Source organism: Carassius carassius, chromosome 21 (genome assembly GCF_963082965.1).
Source record: "Carassius carassius chromosome 21, fCarCar2.1, whole genome shotgun sequence".
In the NCBI taxonomy this organism is placed as follows: Eukaryota; Metazoa; Chordata; class Actinopteri; order Cypriniformes; family Cyprinidae; genus Carassius; species Carassius carassius.
In genome coordinates, this window is record NC_081775.1 from 9,479,740 (window position 1) to 9,503,882 (window position 24,143).

Genomic DNA, 24,143 nt, shown 5'->3' on the forward strand with positions numbered 1-24,143 from the left:
TCACTATTATTCATTACTTGAAAATAAGAAAAACATTGCAGAATCAGTATCACACGGAGCCTCATATTGATGGTTTTGTCTTAGTAAACATAGTAAATAGTAACATTCGTATTATCATAAGTTATTTTTTGTTTCAAAACTACCTTGTGCAGCAAAACTCTTCATGAAGCCATATTTAGTTTCTGTATCACGACTGCACTTAAAAGAGTTCGAGACCACAGAGAAATTTGATGCACTGAAATCTGCATGAATATTTTAATTTATTGCTGTGACAACAGAATTAAGCATGTATTGCGTACAGTTGCCAGACCTCTATAGAAAATAAAGATCTGTTGTGAGTACCGGCCAATAGCAAATCACAACCTCACAGACCAAACAGAAATATAAAACAACACTGATTATTCACAGGCTTTAGAAAGTAAATTAAAGATAAATAACATAACTTTACACACCATTATGATATACTTAACTCCAGTTTGTTATTCAGATAGAAAAGTTGAAGAGGGGATGTACAATTGCCTAAAATTGATAGTGTAAGAATTGTGATCTGAAATCAGGTTTTCAATAGTTTATCTGAATGCAAAAAAACCATTAACAGACGGAACTTACTGATTGGGCCTAAAACTTCTATAAAATATAGAATATAGTATAAAATTTAAATAGTGTGCAAGAGACAGTTTTTTTTTCTATTACTTCCACACAAAGTGAAATGTAATTATACAGAAAGATGTGCAGCTGTGGAGAAAAAGCGACTTCGTACATCACACAGTCATTGTGAAATCCTGTAGCACCAGTCTTGATTTTTTAAATATTTTATCTTGAGCAAAACTGTCATCAGACAGCTTGACTCCTCCCTGACAATAGTGACTTGTATATATCTATACATACTGCCACTTAACTCAGTTCTGTGCAAATCCACTTTGTCCCAGTGATGGAGTCCTCCAGCAGATGTTGTTGGATGCTGATCCGTCGTATTGTCTTTGTTTTCAGCATCATGAGTTCACTGCTCTTCTATGGGGAGTTTGACAAATGCTATAGCAGCCAGTTCCTTGCAGAACTCCTCCAGAACGATCACACCCTTCAACAGGGTCTCATGATCCACCCTGACAGAGAGAACAGACAAGAAATGTCAAAACATTTAGTCAGCCTGACATTTCCACATTAAGTATTGTTGTCATCACAATGTTGTTGTAATTAAGGATGGAATGAACTATACAATTTTCACCCAGATTTTTGCAAGTCAATGCTAGTTGCCAAAAGTCAGAGCCAGTCTGCGTAGATTTGAGTTGACAGATTTATTAGAATATTTTGAAGTGTATGGTGGGCACATTTGGAGAATATCAAACCTGCTTAAAATTTTGAGCTGATGTTAGTTTTTACATTTTTCACAAGTGTCTCCTAGCATCAAGAGGCATGTCTTACATTGTCTCCTCCTCCAGTCCCATCAGCTGTCTCCTGATCATCATCAGTTTGTCTGTCACACTGTGGATGTGTTGGATCCTCTGCATTAATTCTCCGATCACCTGCAGGAGAACACAATTCTCATGTTTTCCTGATAAACGAGGCAGACAGGGCTACTCCGTTCACAAAGTCTGCAGCGGATACATTGGCCAACCAGCTTTCATTCACAACAACATGATGATTTCTCTCACACACGGGCAGCTTTATCTCACCCTGACTAGAGTGGAGAAGAGCGACCGGGCTCCAGGGCTCAGGCTGATGTAGGGGTCCAGCAGATACTCGTGCAGGTGAGGGTGAGGAAACACAGCTAACTTGGACAGGACTGACGTCACCTGAAGATTCAGCTCATACGGCTGGCACAGGGAAACATTGAGAAATACAGTGGAAAAAAATAAAAGTACGGAAATAGTTTTTCTAACAAAATTATTATTATTATTTTAATGACTATACATTTAATTTACAGGTCCTAAGAAGTATTAAGATAAGCTATCAAACATTTTGAACGCTTTTTTAGCCGTTTTTGACAAAAAGTCATAATTTTGAACGTTTTACTATTCTGCATGCAGTACTGAAAGCAAAATTAAGACTATATAAAATGAAAATCTGTTTTGGTGTACTACTCTACCTGCTCTAGTATGCGTGCAATCCGGTCAAACAGGATTTGCAGGAAGTGCCCTTCATAGAAGTCTGTAGCGGAGTTGGTTTCAGTGGTTTTGGCAGAATCTGGCCAGTTCCAGTCCCGTGAAAGAGCCATACATTCTTTTAACTAGTGAGAGAAAGAGAGGACGGTTTCAGTGGCAGAATATTTGAGTTTTTGCTCACAGCTGACAGTTGCTGTGCATTAGGCTTGACTGAACACACATCAGCGGAGTATGTAACACAAAAAAACCCGGGCTTTTATTTTGTTTTTTGTTTTCAGTGTGTCAACTCACCAGTTTGTGTGCATCTTGAACATACGTGTCATATCCTGCTTCCTGCACCAGATGGGATGTTTTTGCTTCTTGGGGCACTAAACACAAGAAGCTAATAAAATTAAAAACAAATTAGAATCAACGTATGGACTAGCAATAAAACAACATCACACATATAATCAAGACCAAATAACTATATGATATTAAACCACTCTAAAGATACGGGAATGTGTCGATATCTGTGTCATATTGGCCAAGAATGTAGTGTAATACCTAACAAGAATATATGTGTATACTGTATATACATACATACAGTATGTATATGTACACACACACACACAAATATATATATATATGTGTGTGTGTGTGTGTGTACATATGTACTGTATATATATATACACATACATATAAGCACACGTATATACAGTGTATGTGTATCTTATGTATTTAGTAAACTTTTTACAATTTTCATTCTTTGATAAACAGAATGCTTAAAACAACTGCATTTATTTGAAATAGAAGCGTTTTGAAATATTACACATTTCTTTTAATAAATTCAATGCATGCAAAACTATTCATTAATAAAAATCACAGGTTTTGGTTAAAGAGATTGTGTAACAATACGGAAAAATACAGAAAACCAGACAGGGCACAAACACTTTTTCACAGTCCTGTAAGTGCAGTACAGTAAGAATGCAACTATGAACTTTAAAAAATCTGTTTTGTATTACAAACCAAAAAAAGATACCTATTGACGATGTCAGCAACTTGTGAGTGCGCACTGGGATTACGTCTCTCTCTGACACTGGGCAGAGACAGAAGAGGCTCCTGGCCTCCGAGCCCACTGTCTTCATACATGTCTGTGAAGAAGGGATCCTCTTCCAGCCCCCTGATGGAGAAACACAATGAGAGATCAATGATAAGCCACCGTGAACAGTAAGAGAATCTGTGTTCAGTCTCTCTGCTCACTCAGACTCTTCCAGGACATCACTCTCGACTCCATGTTTCTCGTCCGTGACCCCTGACCCGGGCAGCCTGTAGCTGCGCTTCTCAAGGTTACGCAGCACCAGATTGGTTAAGATGCTCTTGCTGGGCTTCTGTAGAAGCTCCTCAAAGAGACGTAACGTTGTGATACTGATCTAACAAAAGGCAAAAGAAGCATTGTTAACACACAGTGATGCTCTCAACAGTGAAAATGTATTAATCATTTAGCCCAGTTACCTCGTCTGAGATGTGGTTGCAGTGTTCGATAAGGCGGTAACGTAGAAGGTGTGTATGTGTGTCCTGTCGCTGTTCACAATGTGTGTCGCTGCCCAGCAGAAACTGAACCAGTTCCTCCAGGAGCGCAGGAGAACGTATGTGACGAACAGAACAGGACAGCAGAGCGGTGTGCACCAGGATACCGACCTCTGACCTGGACAAACACGGTTTAAAATTTGAGCAGTACTCTTCCTGTATTGCTGCAAGCTCACAATTCTGATTCATGTTTTCTACTCACATCTGAAGCAGATTAGGCTGAATGACTCCTTCAAGCCACTGAAGGTGAATTGCTCTGGCCATTTTAACACCAAGAACCTACAGTAAAACATAATAATGTGGAATATGTTTATAATCATTATGACAATTTTTATACCATAAATCTTAATTATTAAAAAGTACATAAAAAAACAAACAAATACAACTTAAAAAGACAATCTTCAAACATCACATGAACAAAACTAAGATGACAACAAAATGACAAAACAAAAAAAAAGATTTTCTATTTTTAAAAGTAAAAAACTAACAAATACAACTTCTTTAAAAATCACAAAAACAAAATAATTAAGCAAAAATGTAAACAAATACAACTTAAAACAGCCTTCAAACAACAAACATAAAAACAAAAAACATGAAAAAAATCTAGATCAAATATCACAAAAAAAGTAAAAGGTAAAACAAAAAATATAAAACAAAAAACAAATACAACAAAAAGCAGCCTTCAAATACATAAAAAGGATGGCAAAAAAAAAGACCAGAATGAGCTAATGTGGACCAGATTTCATGGGGAGTTAAATTTGTCTATTTGGAAGTATCGTCAAGGGTTTTAATAACATCTAATTCTCAATTACTGTTATTTTGAGGTTGTTTAAAGCTAGTGTTCTTACTATTAGCTATTTCTGGAAACTTGAAAAAGTGTCTTACACTTAGCAAAGTCAACTTTATTCAGGACATTTTTCAAACTTAAACGAATCAACACAGAAATAATGATTTTGTCAAACCTTTGGTGCTTCCTTGGTGAGCTCACTGCAGTAGTCCAAAAAGCAGAAGAAGCTTTGGACGTTCTCACTGCCAGGAAACGACTGGCTCTTCTCTGTACTGTCCTGTGTGAACTGATCCCTGTAAACCATCACATCTTCAGGATTCATATTTGCAATAGGCAGATAACAAGCATGTCCACAAATAAAGTGAGTGTGAACACTTCATGGGTTCATAGCAAACACACACCTCCACTGTGCGCCAGAGTAGCTGTGAATGTCTGCAGGGTCGAGTGATGAGGGTATGAGGCAGTAAAGTTCAGTCAGTCTCTGAGCGAGTAGATGACACAGTGGCGTTCCCTCAGCCAGCAGATGTCCAGTATCCTGCTGTGGTAAACTGACCAGCAGCAGCAGACTCTCCATGGATCTGAGCGCAACACGACTTTTCTAAGAGCGAGAGGGACAGAGAGTCTCATTAAAACTATGATTATGAACTCCAGTGCTCTGGACTAAACATGTGTTCATCTAATAAATGTCACAGAAGTTCACAAATTAAATTTAATACAAAAACCATCTACAACAAGTTCACCTTTATATACTTGATTATGAGAGTGAAATTCTTTGGCTTTAATGCACAACACATCACTGAACTATAAACTGTATTTTTACAAATACACAGCAAACAATTTTACTGATTATTGAACACATGGGTTCTTGACCATACCAAGGTTCAAGGATCATTTTCTCTAACAGAGAGATATGTAAATTAGACATTATTTTGAGGGTCCACTTCACAGAGTGTATGGCAACCTAATTTTACACTGAAACATTGGGTAAAGATTCGGTGACTACTGTATATGTTGTCTAAATCTTAAAAATGGTGCATAAAAGCATACAAGATTAAAATGTACATAAGTCTAAAATAAAAAAAAATAGCAAAAAGTAAACCTTCTAACAAACAAAATTTAACAAACAAAATGAATATAAATAAATACAAATAAATTAAATACTTTATTCTTTACTTTTATTCTTTATTATTTTTTGATAAACCAAGGGACCAAGAGCTTGAGGGTCTAGAGTAGAACTGAAAGAAAAAGATTGTACAAAATGTATTTTTAAGCCTGTCAAAGTTAACAGGTTAACTTAACCTAACACATTAATAAGTTGAATGAAGTAATTTATAACTTAATTACAGTGTTGGGGAGTAACTAGTTACATGTAACGACGTTACGTAATTTAATTACAAAATTATTGTAACTGTAATTAGTTACAGTTACTAAGAAAAAATGAGTAATTAAATTACAGTTACTTATGAAATTTTTATCGATTACAAAGGGGATTACATTTGAATATTTACACACATCCACATACAGATTTAACTGATTTATTTCCCAAATTGCACTGACTATTCTGAGACATACCGCCCTAATAATTTCCGGGATGCGGAAACACAGTCTGGTTCGTAGAATCCAGTCATAAAAACGAAACGCCTAACGCGGACGGAATATGCCACATTTTGGATGACTAAATCAAAAGTAGGTCAGTACACTTGAATCAAAACATGACATCGACTAGTGTCTGTGAATATAAAGCCCCAAAAATGCAATATATGACTCCTGCACGTTCTGCGTGTCTGTGGAGATCAGGCGCAGACTGGACACCGGGAGAACCGGGACAATTCCCGGTGGCCTGGCAGCCGATTTTGCCCCACTATTTAATATCATTATTGTATAATTGCCTGCCGAATGTACTAAAGCGATCATTTGCGAATCCGCCATTTGATAATTAAATCTCTAATAAGTCATGAAGTGTTAGTCATGACTCGCGCGCTCTCCGCGCCTCCGCCAAGCGGTTTGGATCAGACTCAGAGTAATCATTGCGAGAGAGAGAGAGAGAGAGAGAGAGAGAGAGAGAGAGAGAGAGAGAGAGAGAGAGAGAGAGAGAGAGAGAGAGAGAGAGAGAGAGAGAGAGAGAGAGAGAGAGAATAGAGTGGACTGCTGGAGCAAAGAAGCTGAACTACTGTTCAGGGTTTCAGGTCAGTTTCATCTGTAAAGATGCTTTTATGTCTTTGTTTTTTTATTTATTTAATCAAGCAGCAGCACGTTGCTCATCAGTCATCACTCAAAATACTATATAAAGGACATCATTATTATCTGTTGTAATGTTACAGTAGTAATTTAGCTAAAAAAAAATCAGATTTTTTTTATAGGTTTAGGGGGAGCTACGACAGACAGCAACACAACCCTTACGAAAATGAACATTTTAATATTTAACTATAAATCCAGAGAAAATGGATACTATTGTTTAACTGTGATAACCAAAAATGTAAAATTATTTTACAAATGTATTTATTTATCCATTTGCAAAAAAAAACAAAAAATAAAACAAGGTTATTTTACTTTTATATAGGCTAATAAAAGCATGGTAATTTTTTGTAAGGGAAAAACATGACTCGTGTACAGTATTAGGATTTTTCTATAAAGATATTGTAGTATTGTATTGTAAAGTATAGTTTTGTTCAATCTTGAGTATTAAAGTCATGAGAGAGATGCATAACAGGTCAAAATAAAGAGACTGAAGAGAAAAATAGAAGTGAAGGTGCAGTTCAGGAGATAACTTTTAATTATTTTGCATGTCCCCAAATTAAAGATTTAAACCTTTTTTTATGTCAGGTCCATACAAAAAAATAGTTTTGTCCATGAATTTGTTTGTGTGAGTTTGGATTTTCCAGTCTGAATTTTTTTCCCAGTCCGCCCCTCCTGTAAATTAATGGCAAAGACATGGTTTCATTTACTACACATAGGCCTACTGAAGCTCGCAGTGTTTTCAACCTCTGCCGCCTCAATATAGGAGTACACGAGCACATAAACACAATTTCTAGAACTGCTCTGTCACTTAATGTGCATTTTACTTATTTTGAGAAAACTATCATCATATACAGAGACAGCAGTTTCAAAAAAACACCAATGTTTCAGGAGTTTATTACACAGAATACGTCACATGCTTATTAGATAACTGTATTTAAGTTGATGTATATGCTTTTATTTATTATTCTTTAATTTTCACAAATTTAGAAAAGTAATCAAAAAGTACTCAAAAGTAATTAGTTACATTACTTTAATAAAGTAATTGAAAAAGTTACACTACTATTACATTTTAAACAGGGTAACTTGTAATCTGTAACCTATTACATTTCCAAAGTAACCTTCCCAACACTGCTTAATTATCATTAAATAATTATTTTAATGCCAGTGCTTGTTTTAGTTTAACAAGTAAACACCAAATGTGCATATAGTTTTGTGAAAACTACTAATAAATTACCCCCCTTTATTGTGGTGTACATACATTCAGCAACATATTTTTTTTTATCTCCATACAGTATATACAAGTCTTGAACAATATACGCTGCAACTCAATGCCTAAATCACAAAATCACATAAAATCAGCTCATTTGGGACTCACTGTGTACATTTAAATTAACTTTAAAACTTCAAAGGTCAGACTTGATGTGAATAAGTCTCAACAGCTCTGTTTAGTTGCACATCCAAGCCATCCTACATCTCTTCAAAATGACTCACCTGACTCTTCCCCAGGTGCATGAGTACAGGGATAATGCCTGTGGCTGTCTGAGGTGGGCTGGAGGGGTGAGCTCCGCTGCGGGCCGAGGAGGAGGACGAGGGAGCCCCCTCAGGACTGGAGGATCCACTGCAGCCCTCCTCCACAGCCTCGTCTGAGGTAGAGCTGCACCTCTTCTGAGAGTCTTTGCTAATCTTTGTGATGGAGATGTGGTGTGTTTGTTATTCACTTATTACAGCTTCACATTCTAAATGAGTTTAAATGTCAATCAATCAGTGCAGGAATGACAGAAGAAAAGTGAAGAAAGTACCTCGAGGATATAGTTGAGGACATAAGGGTCTTTTTTGACACGAGCGCAAACAGCAAATAGAAACTGAGACTCCTCTGTTTCAGTCTTTGAATCAGGGAGTCCACAAAGATGGATAAGTTTCTATAACAGAAAGTGACAAAAAAGAAAAAAATAATTTGCTTTTGAAGGTACAATTCATTGGAATGCAACCTGATTTTCCATGCAAATTAATGGAAAACACATGCTTCACGCCATAAAAAAATAATGATTCTACCGCATATGCTTTCCAAATGTTAAAAATCTACATTGCTATAAAATTCTAAATCATGATACAGTGTACAAAATTTCAAGATCATGTTCCATGAAGAAATTTCCTACTGTAAATATATCAAAGCTTAATTTTTGTACTTCATTTGGACAACTTTAAAAGCCCAATATTTCCTAACAAACCATACATCAATGGAAAGATTATGCATTCAGCTTTCAGATGATGAATAAATCTCAATTTTCAAAAACTGATCCTTATGACTGGTTTTGTGGTCCAGTGTCACATTTATAAATATATATTTCAGATAAACACTGTTTATTTGAACCTTCTATTAATCTGAAGAACTCAAAAAATGTATCACGATTTCTACAAAAATATTAGACAGCACAACTGTTTCCAACATTGATAAGAAATGTTTCTTGAAAACATATCAGCACATTAAAATGATTTCTGAAGGATCATGTGACAGTCTGAAGACTGGAGTAATGATGCTGACAATTCAGCTTTGATCACAGAAATAAATAATATTTTCAAATATATTTCAGTAGAAAAGAGTTGTTTCACATTTTTTCTGTTTTATTGTATAGTAAAAATATAAAACAATATTATCAACCCCAATCTTTTGAATGCATTTGTACTTTACTTACATCAGTTAGTATATCAGTTATTTTAAATGATTTTAAAACAGTAAAAAAAACACCTATTGTTCCAAACCCATATATAATATTTTTTTTTTTTTCAAAGCAACTCATTTTTTCTTCATGCAGCTCTTTTTCATGCAATAATGTCATACCTGTACGGGCCGATAGACGTTGATTAAATGCAGCACAGGTTTCTGAATCTGGCTCAGGACTTTAGAGAAGAACAGCATCACTTGTTGATTCATGCCAGGAGGATACTGTACAAAGAAACTATATTTCAGTTCAGTTACAACTTTAAATATCTCCAATCTCTGCCTTGAGGCCGTGTTCTTGTACCTGTGCTTTTCCCAGCGTGCAAAGTGTCTCTAGTATTTTGTGCTGGAGCAGGTACTCCATGCAGGGGCCCGTTTCCTCTCCTTGCTGTGTCTCCTCATACACCAGGATGTCCAGCATCTGTTTGAGCCGCCATGGGATGTCTGTCTTTTTCACCGGACGAGACTCATCTTTGTGCATGAGACAAACATACAATTGAAACTTTTGTTTTTCCTTTACCTTTCCTCTTTTTTTTCTCCCTAAGTCATGGCATAATTCAATGTTTAACTCAGTTTGTGTGTAATAAACTCTCAAATGCATGGTAAATTACTGCTAAACTTTTTTTTACACACATAGTTTCACCTGTAGTTTCGATGTAGTAGTTGGTTACTGCTTTCCAGTGATCCACAAAAGAGTCCAGCAGGTTTATCGACGGCTCCCTCTGTAAGAATCAGAACAGAATCAACTGTGTTTTCTATTTTACTGAAATTAAACTTCATTGATTCTATACGATCTTTAAACACTGTGTTCCTGTAAATCCTAAATCCTTCACAGTAAAACTTAAAGGTGGTTTTCAGTACTAAGCATAAAAAAGAGGTTAAATTCATAGATAAGAAATTAGATGAGTTTTTATTTTATATACACACTACTTTTCAAAAGATTAGGGAAAATACATTTTGTTATAAAGGCAAGACATTTTAGGTGTGATTTAGGTTTCTAATATGTATTATGTAATATGTGTGTGTGTGTGTGTGTGTGTGTGTGTGTGTTAGAGCACATTTTTCTCTCTTCCTGTCAGAAACTTGTCCAGACGTGAACATACTCTCAAATCATAAACCCAACAGTGTGTAATCAATAAAAACATATCTCTCACATATATCGTTTACGATTTAGAAATCCCACATCTGTGAACTTAATAAACAATAAAAGATAGAAAAACACCGCAAGTCTAGTGTTTAGTGTACTGTTCAACTACTGTAACTTAGCACAAAAGCTAAACCTAAGACCGTGTATATATCTTCACATAAAGTACTGAACGTCGTGACAACACACTGATAATCTGTAATTGTATATTTCGTTCATACAGAGCAGTTAATTGAGCCTATAACACTTCTATAAAGTTTTACAGAATTGTGCAACAGGTACGTGTCTCGACAGTTGTTCTACATTAGCTAAGCTAAGCTAATAGGCTAGTTGAAAGATATTCAAAGTCCGTGTTTACTTACTGTTTCCAAGGCCTGCTGCAGAAAAGCTGTCACTTTATTAAACATGTCCATAGCTGGATCCCAGCAGAGCTGATCAAATTCTACACGAAGTCTGAGACATTTTATATCGTTATACAGCGCTAGTGTAGAGTGTAAACATTGTTTATGCTCAGCTCGAGCGATAGTGACAGCAAACACTGACCTCTTCTGACACGACAGAGAAGACTGGACACAGCACACACATTCAACATTTCAGTTTCAATTTACGTTGAATTTATCTCCATATCCCAAAATTATCAACTGCACCGCATAAAATGTTATAAAACAGGCTATAAATTTAATAAACACCATACAACTAATAAATATAGCCTATGTAAAATTTTTCAGGGCTATTGCTGCCATAGAACTGCATCATATTTTAAAACTATGTAATTATTTAAATAAATAAATAAAAACTGTGAGGTTGGTAGCTATTTGGAAAGACTGTATCACATCAAGCTTCAGTGACACCTGCACCATTTCAGTTCTCTATCTTTCATTTGAATTGTCTCTTATTGGATGACTTATGAACCATCCTTTCCACTGATAATACACGAAGCTTTCAATTAAACACAAGGACAAAATTTAATTAATTGCAACAAAATGTCTGTAGTGAGATTGTTTTTTTTTTTACTTTCTTTTTGTCTTTTTGCGTTTTGGGCCACTGCGTCGAGAGAATGTTTGCGTTAGTAAATATGGTAGTGTTTTAGTGCCATAATATTTGAATAATAAAGTAAAATTTATGAGATTAAAGTTGGGTATTGCGTGAAAGTTCATCGCTTTAAAAAAATATGTAAATAATTAATTTTGGCAAAGATATTTTGTTGGTGTAGTACTGAGGTAAATGTTATGTTTTCAACTGTTATGGTTATTTACTATTTACAATCTGTTTTATTGACGATTTTCGTGGCATTTGCACCATTAAAAAACAGTTTGTGACTAGTTGTGTAATGGGATTTACCTAAAAAAAAAAAGCGCTGGAGCTCACATCAACATTTAACCTATAAATATATTACTGCATATGGACCCATGACTCTCGTATCACTGAACACAGCTACGGCCTACAGTCCACAGTAATCTGTGGAAAATACATTTTTTGTATTCTGTCTACTATATTCTGATGTTTATATAAACATGCACTCAAGTCTTTGGATGCTGCATCACATCTCACTGGATCTGAATCATGAGTTTAAAGTGTTTAAATCAAGACAACAACACAATAATCATTCAGTTTCAGCTCCAAGTTTATTGCATTTCACTGAATATCATTTATGTGTTTTGAACTCTTTGGTAATTTTATTTTCCTAATTACTTTGGATATGTATTTTATTTCTATCTACTCATAAATCTGGTTTATAGCAGGTGTTAACAGTGATTAACAATCATTGCGGGGTGGGGTTACTTTAAAGCAGTAAAGCTTGTTTGATTAGAGAGAATAACCATCTGTTCTTCTGTTGTCAATCACCGTGTCACACCCCACCACCAGTTTGAAATTATGTATAAAGATGTAACTACTACTTAAGTAGGTTAAAAGCACTCAAGCATAAGTATTTATTTGCAATTAATTAAGTGCAAGAATTCAGTTCACACTTTTAAAGTATATTCTTTTGATATAAGAGAAAACTGAAATGTGGTTTTGCACTACAAACAGGAAGACAATCATCAGAATTATACTGTATCTACAGAAAACAAGCAGAAAAGAACAAGATTCATAGACACAGAAATGATGCTTTATCCAGCATTACATTATTTATTGTAGAAATATGTTCATCAGTGGTGTTTTGGTTCTCTACAGTTATCTTTTGTACAGCAATATTAGGCCATCCTTGTCTTAACCAAGCTACCAAACTATACAGAAAAAAACCTTCCTGAAGAGGGATCAATACCAGCTAAATCTCTTCAGCTGTAAAGACAAATCAAAGCTTCATAAAAAACATGGATAAAACCACGGTTAAGGCACATTATTAGAAAAGCTGGACACATAATATACTATATGTGCATTGGAATAAAAAGTACAAATGTTGATAAATTACCACAGGTTTGTGAGTCTTGAGAAAATAAAAATAAGAAAGAGGTAATTACTCTTCAATAATCAGTTAGCAATACACATATCCTGTCTGATCTTCCCACTGATGATTCCTGATTTTGACCATGACAATGCCTTCCTGACAAACCGCAAACACAGTTTAGGTCAGGTTCAAATCAGTGCAAAGTGATTAACATGAGGATAAATACTGTGCTATAATGATCAACACAAAACTCCTAGACACTGAGTTATTCAATACCTGAAATGTTGGTGTCAAAGTTATCTGTAATTTCTGAAGAAATGTACATCAGCATCATCTGAAAAGACATTTACTCCAATTGTAAAATGTTTTGCGGCTGCTCCCCTAACAATGTTGCAACTCGATGAAAGTTTGCATACTGACAGAATATGCTGATAAAAAGTTTGCTTGGTCAGTTAGTTTCTTAAAAGTAACACGTACCCCAAAAAAGAAACACAGACTTTACAGATCCAAACCACTGCATGATCCACATGCTTGGAAAGAATATTATTTTCAGTGCAATATTATATTGACAATGTGAGGGGGATGTGAGAGAGTCTTCTCTTGATGTCAACCTGAAGCTTTGGTTTCCCACTCCTACAAACACAGACAGAAAGTGCAGATTTAGTTAACTATTATACAGTATGATCATTTTTATGAATATTTTATATATTTATAAATATACAATTGTTTCTGTTGTAATTATAACTAGTTTAAATGTTTAATTTTTTTTAGCGTTTCTGTCATTTTTCTTCCAGTTTGTGATTTGTTTCAACTTCAACTTTAAACTCAAATTGTTTTGCCAATTTATTAATTAAAAAGCACAATTGTTAATAATGTCAAATGAAAAGTATTACTTTAAATACATGACATTTTAAATGATTATGTTTTAATAATCTTTAGTCATGGTTTAATGAAGTACATAACATATTAAAGAATATGGAAAGTACTTTGACTATAATTTGAATTGTAGTTGATTACAGTTTATGTATTTTATCATTACAAATGTGTAATTATAAATATATTTAAATACATGACATATACATTTCAATAGAAATGACATTAAAGTCTATTTAGGTTTACCATGAAAACAAGTTAAAAATACTGACAGTGATTTAGTTGCAGTGAATGCAACATTTAATGGCATAACTTTATGAATTTAAGACTTTCTGCAATTTAAGGCCTTTTAGTGGGTGAATTAAGGCTTATTAAGACCTTTAATTTTATTATTTTACTTCAACTTTATTTCAGTTGACAGAAATGTTTTAATAATTTATTTAACAATATTGACCCTGGGTGACATTTACTGAGGAAAATGAGAGAGTTTTAATCATTTGTCCATTTAGTCCACAAGTCAAAATAAGTCAATAAAGTCACACAAGTCAGAGTCTGGTTTTAGTTGTATCTGTAGTTTGATTAGGAATTGATCCACCGAGTCATCTGGAAATCCAATACAACCATAAACTCATGAGGTAGTCTGTGCATTGTGTTCATGCTGAAGGAATCTTACCCTCTTCCTCTGGAAGACCCTGCCATGCTCCAGAAACAGGGCAGACGGGGCTTTCTTCAGGGTGCTTTTTGCTGAAGCAGTTCTTCTCAAGAGTGGGGTCAGAAATCCACCCTTTAAGAGACAAAAGACAGAGGTGAGTGTTTATGTGTGTTATGCACATTTCCTTTTATGGGATGAAATGGTGAAATATCCTGAATGACTCAAACAAGAGTCACGGTCACATCTAAAAAAAATTCCAAAGTCATCAGACTTGCTTGATGAAGTAGGATGTTAAAACAGCTCTTATCTGAGCCTTATTCTCTGCTCCTCTGGGAGGAAGTGGCTCCCAATCCAACCCACTGTAATTACTGAACTCACAACGGCAGCAACAACCGACAAACAAAGCACCGAACAGTAGCCAAAAATCTTTCTGTCTGGAACAAAAAGCTGAACTACGCCACCAAACAACACCTGATAGTAGCCCAAAATGAAATCCCATCTTTGTCCCATGTAATTGATCTTGCAAATCAATATTAGCTTGTTGCAGTTACACAATCCAAACAACAGGTGGCAGTGTAATAAAAGTTCAGAGGTTCAGTCATTTACTGCCACCCAACTGCAAATTTAAACTGCTCCTATCAGCCCTTTCAAAAAATACTGTTGTTATCATGTTTTTTGTTTTTGTTGTTGTCGTGTTTTTTTTTTTTTTTTTGACCATATACCAAGGATTAAATACCGTGGTTTTTGGACATTATCTTTGTGCAAGAGGGTACTGTGGAAGTGCCATGATACAGTGATGGTAATGCCATCATTCCAGGGTTAAACCTAAATTATTTCAGCTAGTTGCTAGTTTTACTAAAATAAAAAGGAATAAAAAATACATAGATACACTCTCAAAAATTCTTTCTTTTTTTTTTTCTTCAAAATATTTTGTATATTTTTTTACCCAGGTGCTGGTTAGTTTTTCTGTACCTAAGTTGCTGTGTCATCTTCAACAGGACATGCTCAGGAGAGTTCAAAAAGTTCAGAAATTGTGCGAATCAGAGGTAAAAAACAATATAAATACTGTCCAGTTTCTTGCACAGATCGTTTTGTGTCTTTACACATCAATGTAACGTCACGAGCCGCAGGGTTTAATTTGGTTTTGGTTGTGTATGTTGTGTTTTTTAAGTTTTATTAAATGTTTTAGCCATGATTCCCATTCACATCAATTATAAGACTGACAGACTGCAACGGTTTGTGTTACAAATCTCAGTTTGTGTTCTACTGAAGAAACAAAGTCACCTACATCTTGTATGCCCAGGGAGTAAGCAGATAAACATCACATTTTTGGGTGAACAATACCTTTAAAACATGTTCTCTAATCTCAGTACTGTTTGTTTATATGCAGGTTTTAGAATCAGTCACAGCATCTTTCAGCTACGAGTGAAATGCGGTCTGAAGTTCACAGTAGTGATGTGTCGTTCTTGAACGATTCGTTCATTTTGAACGAATCTTTAATGTGACTCGGGAAGAACGAATCGTCTCGGGGAGTGATTCGTTCAGTCGCGCATGCGCATTATTCTATAGGTTCTGTTCTAGTAGTAGTGATTCACCTGTCAGTCAATGCAGTCTTGAGCCGGAAAGAGAATTGATTAGTTCATAGTTCGGGTCTATCGGGTTTTTGACTCGTTCCTTAATCACGTGACAGCCCCATACGCTCATTTTAGTTGGCGTATGTCACTCACCTTCCGTCCACAGCAGCAGGGAGCAGCAGCGCAGTCTCCTGACCTAAGATGGCCGCCAAGTGACGACACAGCTGACTCCGCCTTGAGCCATCTAGCCTTTCTATACATGTCTATGCATACGCTTACCCAATGCAGTCTGAGCCGGAAAGAGAATTGATTAGTTCATAGTTCGGGTCTATCGGGTTTTTGACTCGTTCCTTAATCACGTGACAGCCACATACGCTAAAACCAATGCAATATGAGCCGGAAAGAGAATTGATTAGTTCATATTTCGGGTCTATCGGGTTTTTGACTCGTTCCTTAATCACGTGACAGCCACATACGCTAAAACCAATGCAATATCATTTCATGAGTCTTCGGGTCGGGTCGAGTCATTCCTTAATCACGTGACAGCCCCGTACGCTAAAACCATAGACAGTAAAAGAATGCAGTATTGAGTCGGAGAGAGAATTGATTAGTTCATCTTTCGGTTCTTCGGGTTGTTCGTTCTTTTGTCCCGTGATGTGACAACATTGGCTAGAGTAATTATTAAATCAGATTGTCTGTATAAACCATACTTTTGTAACATATGACACTTTATAAACATTAAAAAACACTGTGTACATACTTTTGAATTGTTGTTTATTGTTTATTTTTGTGCCAGAAAAGCTTTGTAACAAAGAGGACAACTATTCCAAAATAAATCAAAATAATAACAAAGTAAATAATTAAAAATAAAATTAAAAGATAATAAAGCCACAGGGTGTAATAACCTTAACAAATGAACTTTAAAAGTACAATATAAAAAAAAAGAAAAACTAAATATTGCACAACAAGCTTTGCTTTTTTTATATAATAATTTAAAATTAATACATTTTAAAATAAATAACACTTTTGTGCCAAAATAAAAACTTTATATCAAAGAGGATAACTATTCCCCAAATAATTTTAAACCATTTAAATAAAAATAAATGAAAATTAAGAGATACTAAAGCTACGGAGCCTTATAACAATAACAAATTACCTTTAAAATCACAACAACAACAAAAATATTGCACAACAAGCTGGTCTTTTTCTAAATAAATAAAAATAAATAAGCTTTAAAATAAATAACACACTGTGGCTATATTTAGGACTTGCTTTAAGGCATGTTTGCATTAAAAAAAACTAGCTCCCTGACCTTGGATGGGCTGAGTCTGTTTCTTCTATCTGAGATAATCTGCCCAGTTTTAGAAAAAAATCTTTCAGATGGCACAGATGTGGCCACAATGCAAAGTCTTGTCTTTGTGACTTCAGAAAGGCTTTTGTATACTGGTGAACATCTCCTCCACCAGGCCAGAGGGTCTGATGTGCGGGGTAAGAGTGGCTCTGCAAGGTAGGCCTGCACCTTTATAGCATCTGAGGTCTTAGAAGAGGTAGCAGAAGGCCTCAAGCTTGCTACCCTCTCGTCAAAGTCTTTCCAAAACATGGCCCCTGCACTGGCAGTCGCACCAGGATCTGAAGTATCCTCCTCACTCTGAGCTGGGTTAAAACTGTTAAAGCTGAAGTTATCATAACCTTAATGTTTTAAACTAACATTGATAATTCAAATTCAAAATTTTATTTGCTTTTAATGTATATGTCATTATGTCCTTTTTTGAGCAATCTTCTTATACATATATTACACCAATATGTCAAGTCTGCCTAGGAAAAGCAATTATTATACCAGCAAACTCAAAATTGGAGTAAAAATGAACAAACTAGTATAAATACTTTTTATTGTAAGCTTGAATTATTATATTATTATATAGCCTAGTGTTTATTTACCGATAGACAGTCAAAAAGACAAATTAATCAATATTTTATTTATAACAGGGTTTTATTTATTTATAAAATAATAACAAACCACAGATCCTCAACAAACAGTAACCAAAACACAGTGACAGAAAATGTCAGAAATAGCGTATGGGTCTGTCACGTGATTAAGGAACGAGTCAAACTCGACCCGAGACCCGAAAGACTCATGAGATGAACTAATCAATTCTCTTTCCGGCTCAAGACTGCGTTAGTTTTGCGTATGGGGCTGTCACGCAATCGCTGGAATGACTTAAACCCGAGGACTTCTTGTCAGATAAGAGGTGAGGTGAGCTAATCACAGACTGAAGACCCAGGTAAAGAATTAATTTTTTTTTCTGTATCTTATAGCATTTTAGTTTTGTTTTGTTTTTAGTGTGATTAACGTTTGCGTAAGTACTAGATGTGTTGGGGAAGTAACACATAACATTTTCATTACATTTTGCTAAAATGAACGAAATGAACGAAATGACTCGAAAAAAGATTCGTTCATTTTGCTGAACGAGACTCAAAAGTCAGAGTCGGTAAAATGATCCGAACTTCCCATCACTAGTTCACAGCTCCCCCGCGAACAGCAGCCCTTCACCGGCTCAGATTTTGGCGACACTGGCAGGAGAATAAGCACTATTTCGGCAAAAAGTGATTACAGAGAATGGTTGAATACACTTAAATTAAAATTATACTTTATATTATATTATTTATATATTTTATTATAATATATTTTATTTCTAAAATGCTTGTTGAATGAGTTAAATGTATGTAATATTGTAGACTATACTGCATTCATTCACCCAAATAAATTCAATTTGTCTTGTATTTTGTCCATGTGTTCTTGCTTGATAATAAATTTTTTTATGTATTATGTATTCTGTCCAATACATTTACCCAGTGCTGGGTTGCCAAATAACCCAAGCTGGTTTGCTTTTAACCCAGAATTTTTTAGAGTGTATATTTAAAAACCAAGAAAAATTGACAAAAGCACATAAAATAACTATAACTAAATTGAAAATGGAAAATATACCAGTTAAAAACTAAATCAAAACATTTATAAAAACTAAAAGTTTTTACCAAACGTTCCATGAATTTACTTAGTATTCCATGAATTTACAAGGTACTACAATGGGAAATGTCCAAACAAAAAACATGGGAGGACAGTGGTTATGTTTGGTACTTTTTTGTAAGTGTAGAACCACCATGGTATTTTTGAAGAGCCTTGCAGTACCAAATACCATGATACATGAATTTGGTAATCATTCACTACCTTGATACAATATCAGAATATCATGGAATGAGAAGCATTGTATCATGGCATTGGCACAGTGCTTATATTGTAGGGGAAGTATGAGTCGGAGGTTGTTACCTGTGCTCGTTCAGTGCAGAAAGCGAGGGAGCGTCTGAAGGAGTTCCGTTTAGCTGGCTTCGTCCCCACACTCATGAGGTTGACCTCTGACCCTGCTCGCAACTGCACACGTCTCTTTCCTGTCAGATCCAGCTTCTGCACACCCCCCTCAAACTCAAACACTTTTGTACCTAAAAACAAACACACACATGATATACACTACCAATCACCTAAGACGAATGTTTTTGAAAGAAGTCTCTTATATTTTCTCCAATGCTGTATTTAGTAGATCAAAAATGTAGTTCATTCCTGTGATGCAAAGCTGAATTTTCAGCGTCATTATTCAGTGTCAGGTGATCTTTCAGAAATTCTTCTGAAATATTGCTTTGCTGCTTTTTTTGTTGTTTTATCAATGTCTTATTGTTGTGATGCATTTTTTAGGATTTTCTGATGAATAGAAAGTTAAATGCAAAACAATTTATTTGAACAGAAATGTTTATAACATTTTTTTTTTTTGGTATAAAAACCAACCACTAATATAATAAACAATATGAACAGTGTCAGTAAAGAGCTTGTGAGTGGAATATTTCTATTATGCGTAGTTTCTAATTAAGCTGGTATTTTGTGTTATGCCACCACAGAATGCTTTTAATCACTAGACTTGACTTGAGATGTGGTGGAAATGACAATGTGTGGAAACCTTCAAGACTTTTAGAAAAAATAAACAGAATTCCCCTCTGATGCAAGTTTGTCCCATGTTGCACATTGTTAATAGGCAAATGTAACTAGTTTGAGTCTGAAAAATGTCTTAAAGAGTATTTATTTTCTAAAAGGTGTATTCTTTTTCAGTTTTGTGGATGTTTATTGATTTTCTACTTTCACCCTCTTTTAATCTCTTCCCAGATTAGAGCATTTTCTGGAAAGCTGGGTTCAAAAAGAAAACATGATATTCTCGTGGTTTTTACCGAAGAATCTTAGAGGATATGTGTGTGTGTTTGTGTGTGTGCGCGTGTGTACACCACAATGCTACATCCCTGCACTGTGACCAAAACCACACGGGAGAAAAAGTGCCAGCCGCCGCTGATCCCTACCAAAATGGGAGCACTGGAGAGTCTGAGACAGTCCAGATCCAAACCTCACCTCACATGCCCTGTAGTACACAAGACTATAAAACACACACTGATGCTGTCTAAACACCGCTCATACACTAGCATTCAGAAGTTTAGGGTCAGTAAACTAAGTGTTTTTTACAGTATAGACATTTTTAAAGTTGATCAACTTTCTATACATCACAATATCCTAAAAAAAATTATAAATATATATAACCGGCACAACAGTATTCAATATTGATAGTAATAATAAATGTTTCTTGAACAGCAAATCATCATATTAGAATGACTTCTGAAGGATCATGTGACACTGAAGACATGTGATGATGCTGAAAACACAGCTTTACTATCACAGGAATAAGCTACATTTCAATATATATGAAAATAGAGAACAGATACATCAGATTTCACAATATTACTGTATTCTGAGCAAATAAATATAGCCTTGGTGAGCTTAAGAGACTTATTTCTTTAAAATATCTTACCGACCCCAAACTTTTAAATAGTAGAGTATGTCGCCTGCACTGGATTTCCCTCCTAAACTCATTTCCGCAGTTAAAATGCGTTTCTTTAAATGCTCTACTGACAGTACCTGGCCACTTTGTGGTAAATGTTTCCATAATCAAATATCTCCTCTGACCATCATCACACACACTAGGCACAGATGGTATTTCCTGCTAAATTCTATTTGACAAACCTGACGAGAAAAACAGCACCATAAATAGGTCCATAATCATATTCAAATACATCAAAGTTAATAGAAACACCACATTGTGTCAATTTGTATAAAAGAAAACATGATGCAGTGTTTAGATGCTCTGATATAATATAGTGTATTATTTATTATTTGTTTAGCAAATAAAACATGCGAAAAGGCACGTCGGCACACAATCTCTGGGATGTTATGCAAATCCATAAACCAAGAGTATGGAAAGTTCGCTTTGAGCTCCGGCACTAGCCACTATATAATTATTTAGCACTGTTCAAATTAAAAGCAGATGCCTCTGAACTGTCAAGTATTTGCCGTGGATGAGGGAGCGATGGTTAGGAAAGCCGTATGTATGTCTTAATCATATGTTTTGTGCTCAAGAGGGAAATAGGCTTATGTTTGGTCACGGGACCAGCCTGTCCTATGGGCCATCGAGGTGGTCGCCCAAGGCCTGTGAGATGGTCTATAAATGTATAGTACAACTTCCAGCAACCATTTGCATCTCTCATTTTATTGACCAAATGCATTACTGTATTCCCAAAGATTTTATGAGAGAATAATGTGCTGGAAAGACTGATGATGCTAATCAGCGTAAAGCAATGAGGTTAGAGGGATAAAAAAAATCCCATGAAAGTAAAAGTGACTTTTATAACCAAATTGGTGACAGAGTGAGTGGGACCAGGCAATGAGGGCAGAAAATGAGTTGAAATGAGAGAGAACTATAAATGTACAGTATATTTTGATCTTAATGCGTTTCCTTTCTTTAAAAAGTGCAACTCGGGATTAGCGACTGGGGCAATATGACTGACTCACTGTGGTTGCTGAAGATTTCATTATTTCTGTAGCTGGCAGAATCCTTGGATGACACCGATTCTCCGTTTCCACCAGTGTAGGGTTTCTCAAACTGAAAAATGGATGGAACAGATGTATAAGTTATAAGTAATGCTAGTTTCTCAGAGCAGCAGCGGACGATGACTGTCCATGAATTCACAACAAATAACTAAAAACAGTACTATCATTGTACTATATCCCTACTGTGAACAATTCATCCGTGAGTCTATTTAAAATATGTTTGCCTTTGTAATCTTTCACCAAAATGTGATGACTTGCTCTGAAACCTTTTTTTATGTCACCAAGGTCTTGTAATTTTTCAACCCTCCACCAACCTTCAGTCTCAAATATTGTCATGTTATCGCTGATGACCACCAAAAGACAGGTTTTAAAAATCTATACTGTTTTGTTGAAATGAATAATAATAAAAAACTAATATTATTTTAATTAAATGCTTCAAGTGAATTTAGGCATTGCAACATTATAATGTGCAGTATGAAAAATTTATATTACATTTGAGATTTGCTAAGATTACATTTAACATTGTTATTAAATTTGTAGTGTTTTTTTATTTTTTATCTATTTACTGAATTAGATGATAGTAAATGCAATCTAAAAGTATCATAAGTAAATATAGAGTATCAGCTAATACATATCTGATATTGACTGATGCTGCTAATGAAAATATGAAAAAAAATAATATTTACTATGATATACTGTTTCAAAAGTTTAGGATCAGTACGATTCTTTTGTACAATTTTTTTATGTTTTTGAAAGAAGTCTCTTATGCCCACTAAGGCTGCAACTTTCTGATTAAATATACACTAAAATAGTGTAGTGTAAAATAGTGAATAGTGTAAAATTTTATCACAATTTAAAATAACTGTTGACTGTGAATGCTTTCTATTTTAAAACATTTTAAAATGTAATTTATTCCTGTGATTTAAAGCTGAATTTTCAGCATCATTACTCTTCAGTGTCACATGATCCTTGAGAAATCATTCTAACATGCTGATTTGCTGCTCAAGAAACCTTCTGATTATTATCAATGCTGATATTTTTGTGGAAAACGAATAAATATTAACGAATAGAAAGATTAATAAAAATGTCAAAAAGCACAAAATTTATTTGAAATAGCTATTTTTATTAAAAAATTAATTGTTTAATGTCTTTACTGTCACTTCTGAATTTAAAAATTTTCAAAATAATGCATCCTTGCTGAATAAAAATATTTCTTAAAAAAAAAATAAAAAATTCTGACCCCAAACCTGCTAATGTATGACCAAATTTACTGTGCATATTTAAAGAAAACTGTCCAAAAGCATTGCAATATGGCCTAAGTAAATAATACCTAGAGATATATCATCCCTAAATTGCAAACTGAGCAGCTTGCTCAAATCATAAAATAATATTGTTTTCAGTCTGGTAACATGGGTCAAATGCCCTCAATGCCCCCGCTGGGCCGTACCATGTGCTCCAGTATGGATGTGTTTGAATAGATGGGCTGCGGGTGGACTGATGGACCACACAGCTGCTGAAAGGGGTCGTCCATGTACATGTTTGAGGTGGGAAACCTGCAGCTTTTCAGACCACTGAGGAACAGAGGAAACAGAAGAATGGAAAGAGGATGCGGAAAGAACGTGAGTACTTCTGTGAGTAGTGATTGACAGACAGCATGTGAATGTGAGTGTGTGTGTGTACCTCAGTGACTCGTGGCTGGTGTGTTGATATGGAGAACCAGCTACAGTTGAACTCCCATCCTGCAGGAGCTGAACCCACTGCTCTTTATCATCTGCACAACTCACCTGCACATTCACACACAACATCTACAGTCATTGAAAATATAGTAACAACAGGTAGACATGATAATTAATCAAAATAAACTACATTTACTTCACTTTTTTCAATAAGGGCAAGGATATTTATGAGTGCAGCTGCAGTGCTACAGTAGATGATGATACTGTGCTATTTTCCTATATAGTGCACAAATGGACATACTGTAGTACCACCAGGGTTAAAGCTAAAACTGAAGCAAAAATTTTTAAAACTACAGAAAATAACACACAACAATTACTAAATCTCAAAATAAATTAAAATGAAAACATAATATGAAAATAGACAAGAAAATAAAATAAAAAAAAAACTT

At 35.0% G+C, this 24,143-nt stretch overlaps 2 protein-coding genes across 5 annotated transcripts in view; both read right to left on the bottom strand.

Annotated features, from left to right (window-relative positions):
* Nucleotides 1-226: 226 nt before the first annotated feature.
* On the bottom strand, nucleotides 227-11,096 carry LOC132097489 (FHF complex subunit HOOK-interacting protein 2B-like). 2 transcript variants are annotated; one of them, XM_059503225.1, is made up of 17 exons: nucleotides 10,919-11,096; nucleotides 10,056-10,134; nucleotides 9,717-9,883; nucleotides 9,533-9,637; nucleotides 8,493-8,612; nucleotides 8,185-8,376; nucleotides 4,857-5,053; nucleotides 4,631-4,748; nucleotides 3,871-3,947; nucleotides 3,594-3,786; nucleotides 3,342-3,511; nucleotides 3,121-3,261; nucleotides 2,394-2,484; nucleotides 2,087-2,227; nucleotides 1,674-1,814; nucleotides 1,423-1,523; nucleotides 227-1,103 (listed from the first exon to the last, which is right to left on the bottom strand). In XM_059503225.1, the coding sequence occupies exons 1-17, from the start codon at nucleotides 10,967-10,969 to the stop codon at nucleotides 1,001-1,003; spliced, it is 2,187 nt and encodes a 728-aa protein (XP_059359208.1). In that variant the 5' UTR covers nucleotides 10,970-11,096; the 3' UTR covers nucleotides 227-1,000. The 2 variants fall into 2 exon arrangements, with proteins under 2 accessions (XP_059359208.1, XP_059359209.1); XM_059503226.1 differs by having other exon boundaries at nucleotides 10,046-10,134; nucleotides 10,919-10,934.
* Nucleotides 11,097-12,663: 1,567 nt separating this feature from the next.
* The window catches only part of LOC132097491 (actin filament-associated protein 1-like 2), a 56,112-nt gene continuing 44,632 nt past the window's right edge, over nucleotides 12,664-24,143 (bottom strand). For all 3 annotated transcript variants that reach the window (XM_059503229.1, XM_059503228.1, XM_059503227.1), the window contains 6 exons: nucleotides 23,699-23,802; nucleotides 23,466-23,589; nucleotides 21,980-22,070; nucleotides 19,370-19,539; nucleotides 14,492-14,602; nucleotides 12,664-13,578 (listed from right to left, as the gene is read on the bottom strand). In XM_059503229.1, coding sequence (XP_059359212.1) covers nucleotides 13,552-13,578; nucleotides 14,492-14,602; nucleotides 19,370-19,539; nucleotides 21,980-22,070; nucleotides 23,466-23,589; nucleotides 23,699-23,802 — 627 coding nt within the window. In that variant the 3' untranslated portion in view covers nucleotides 12,664-13,551. The remainder of the gene's footprint in view (nucleotides 13,579-14,491; nucleotides 14,603-19,369; nucleotides 19,540-21,979; nucleotides 22,071-23,465; nucleotides 23,590-23,698; nucleotides 23,803-24,143) is intronic.

Coding starts and splice junctions, on each gene's coding strand:
- LOC132097489 (XM_059503225.1), bottom strand. CDS start 10,969: ATGGACATGTTTAATAAAGTGACAGCTTTTCTGCAGCAGGCCTTGGAA. Junction 4,749..4,856: donor TACTCTGGCGCACAGTGGAG/GTGTGTGTTTGC, acceptor GATGGTTTACAG/GGATCAGTTCACACAGGACA. Junction 3,948..4,630: donor TCACCAAGGAAGCACCAAAG/GTTTGACAAAAT, acceptor GTTTTACTGTAG/GTTCTTGGTGTTAAAATGGC.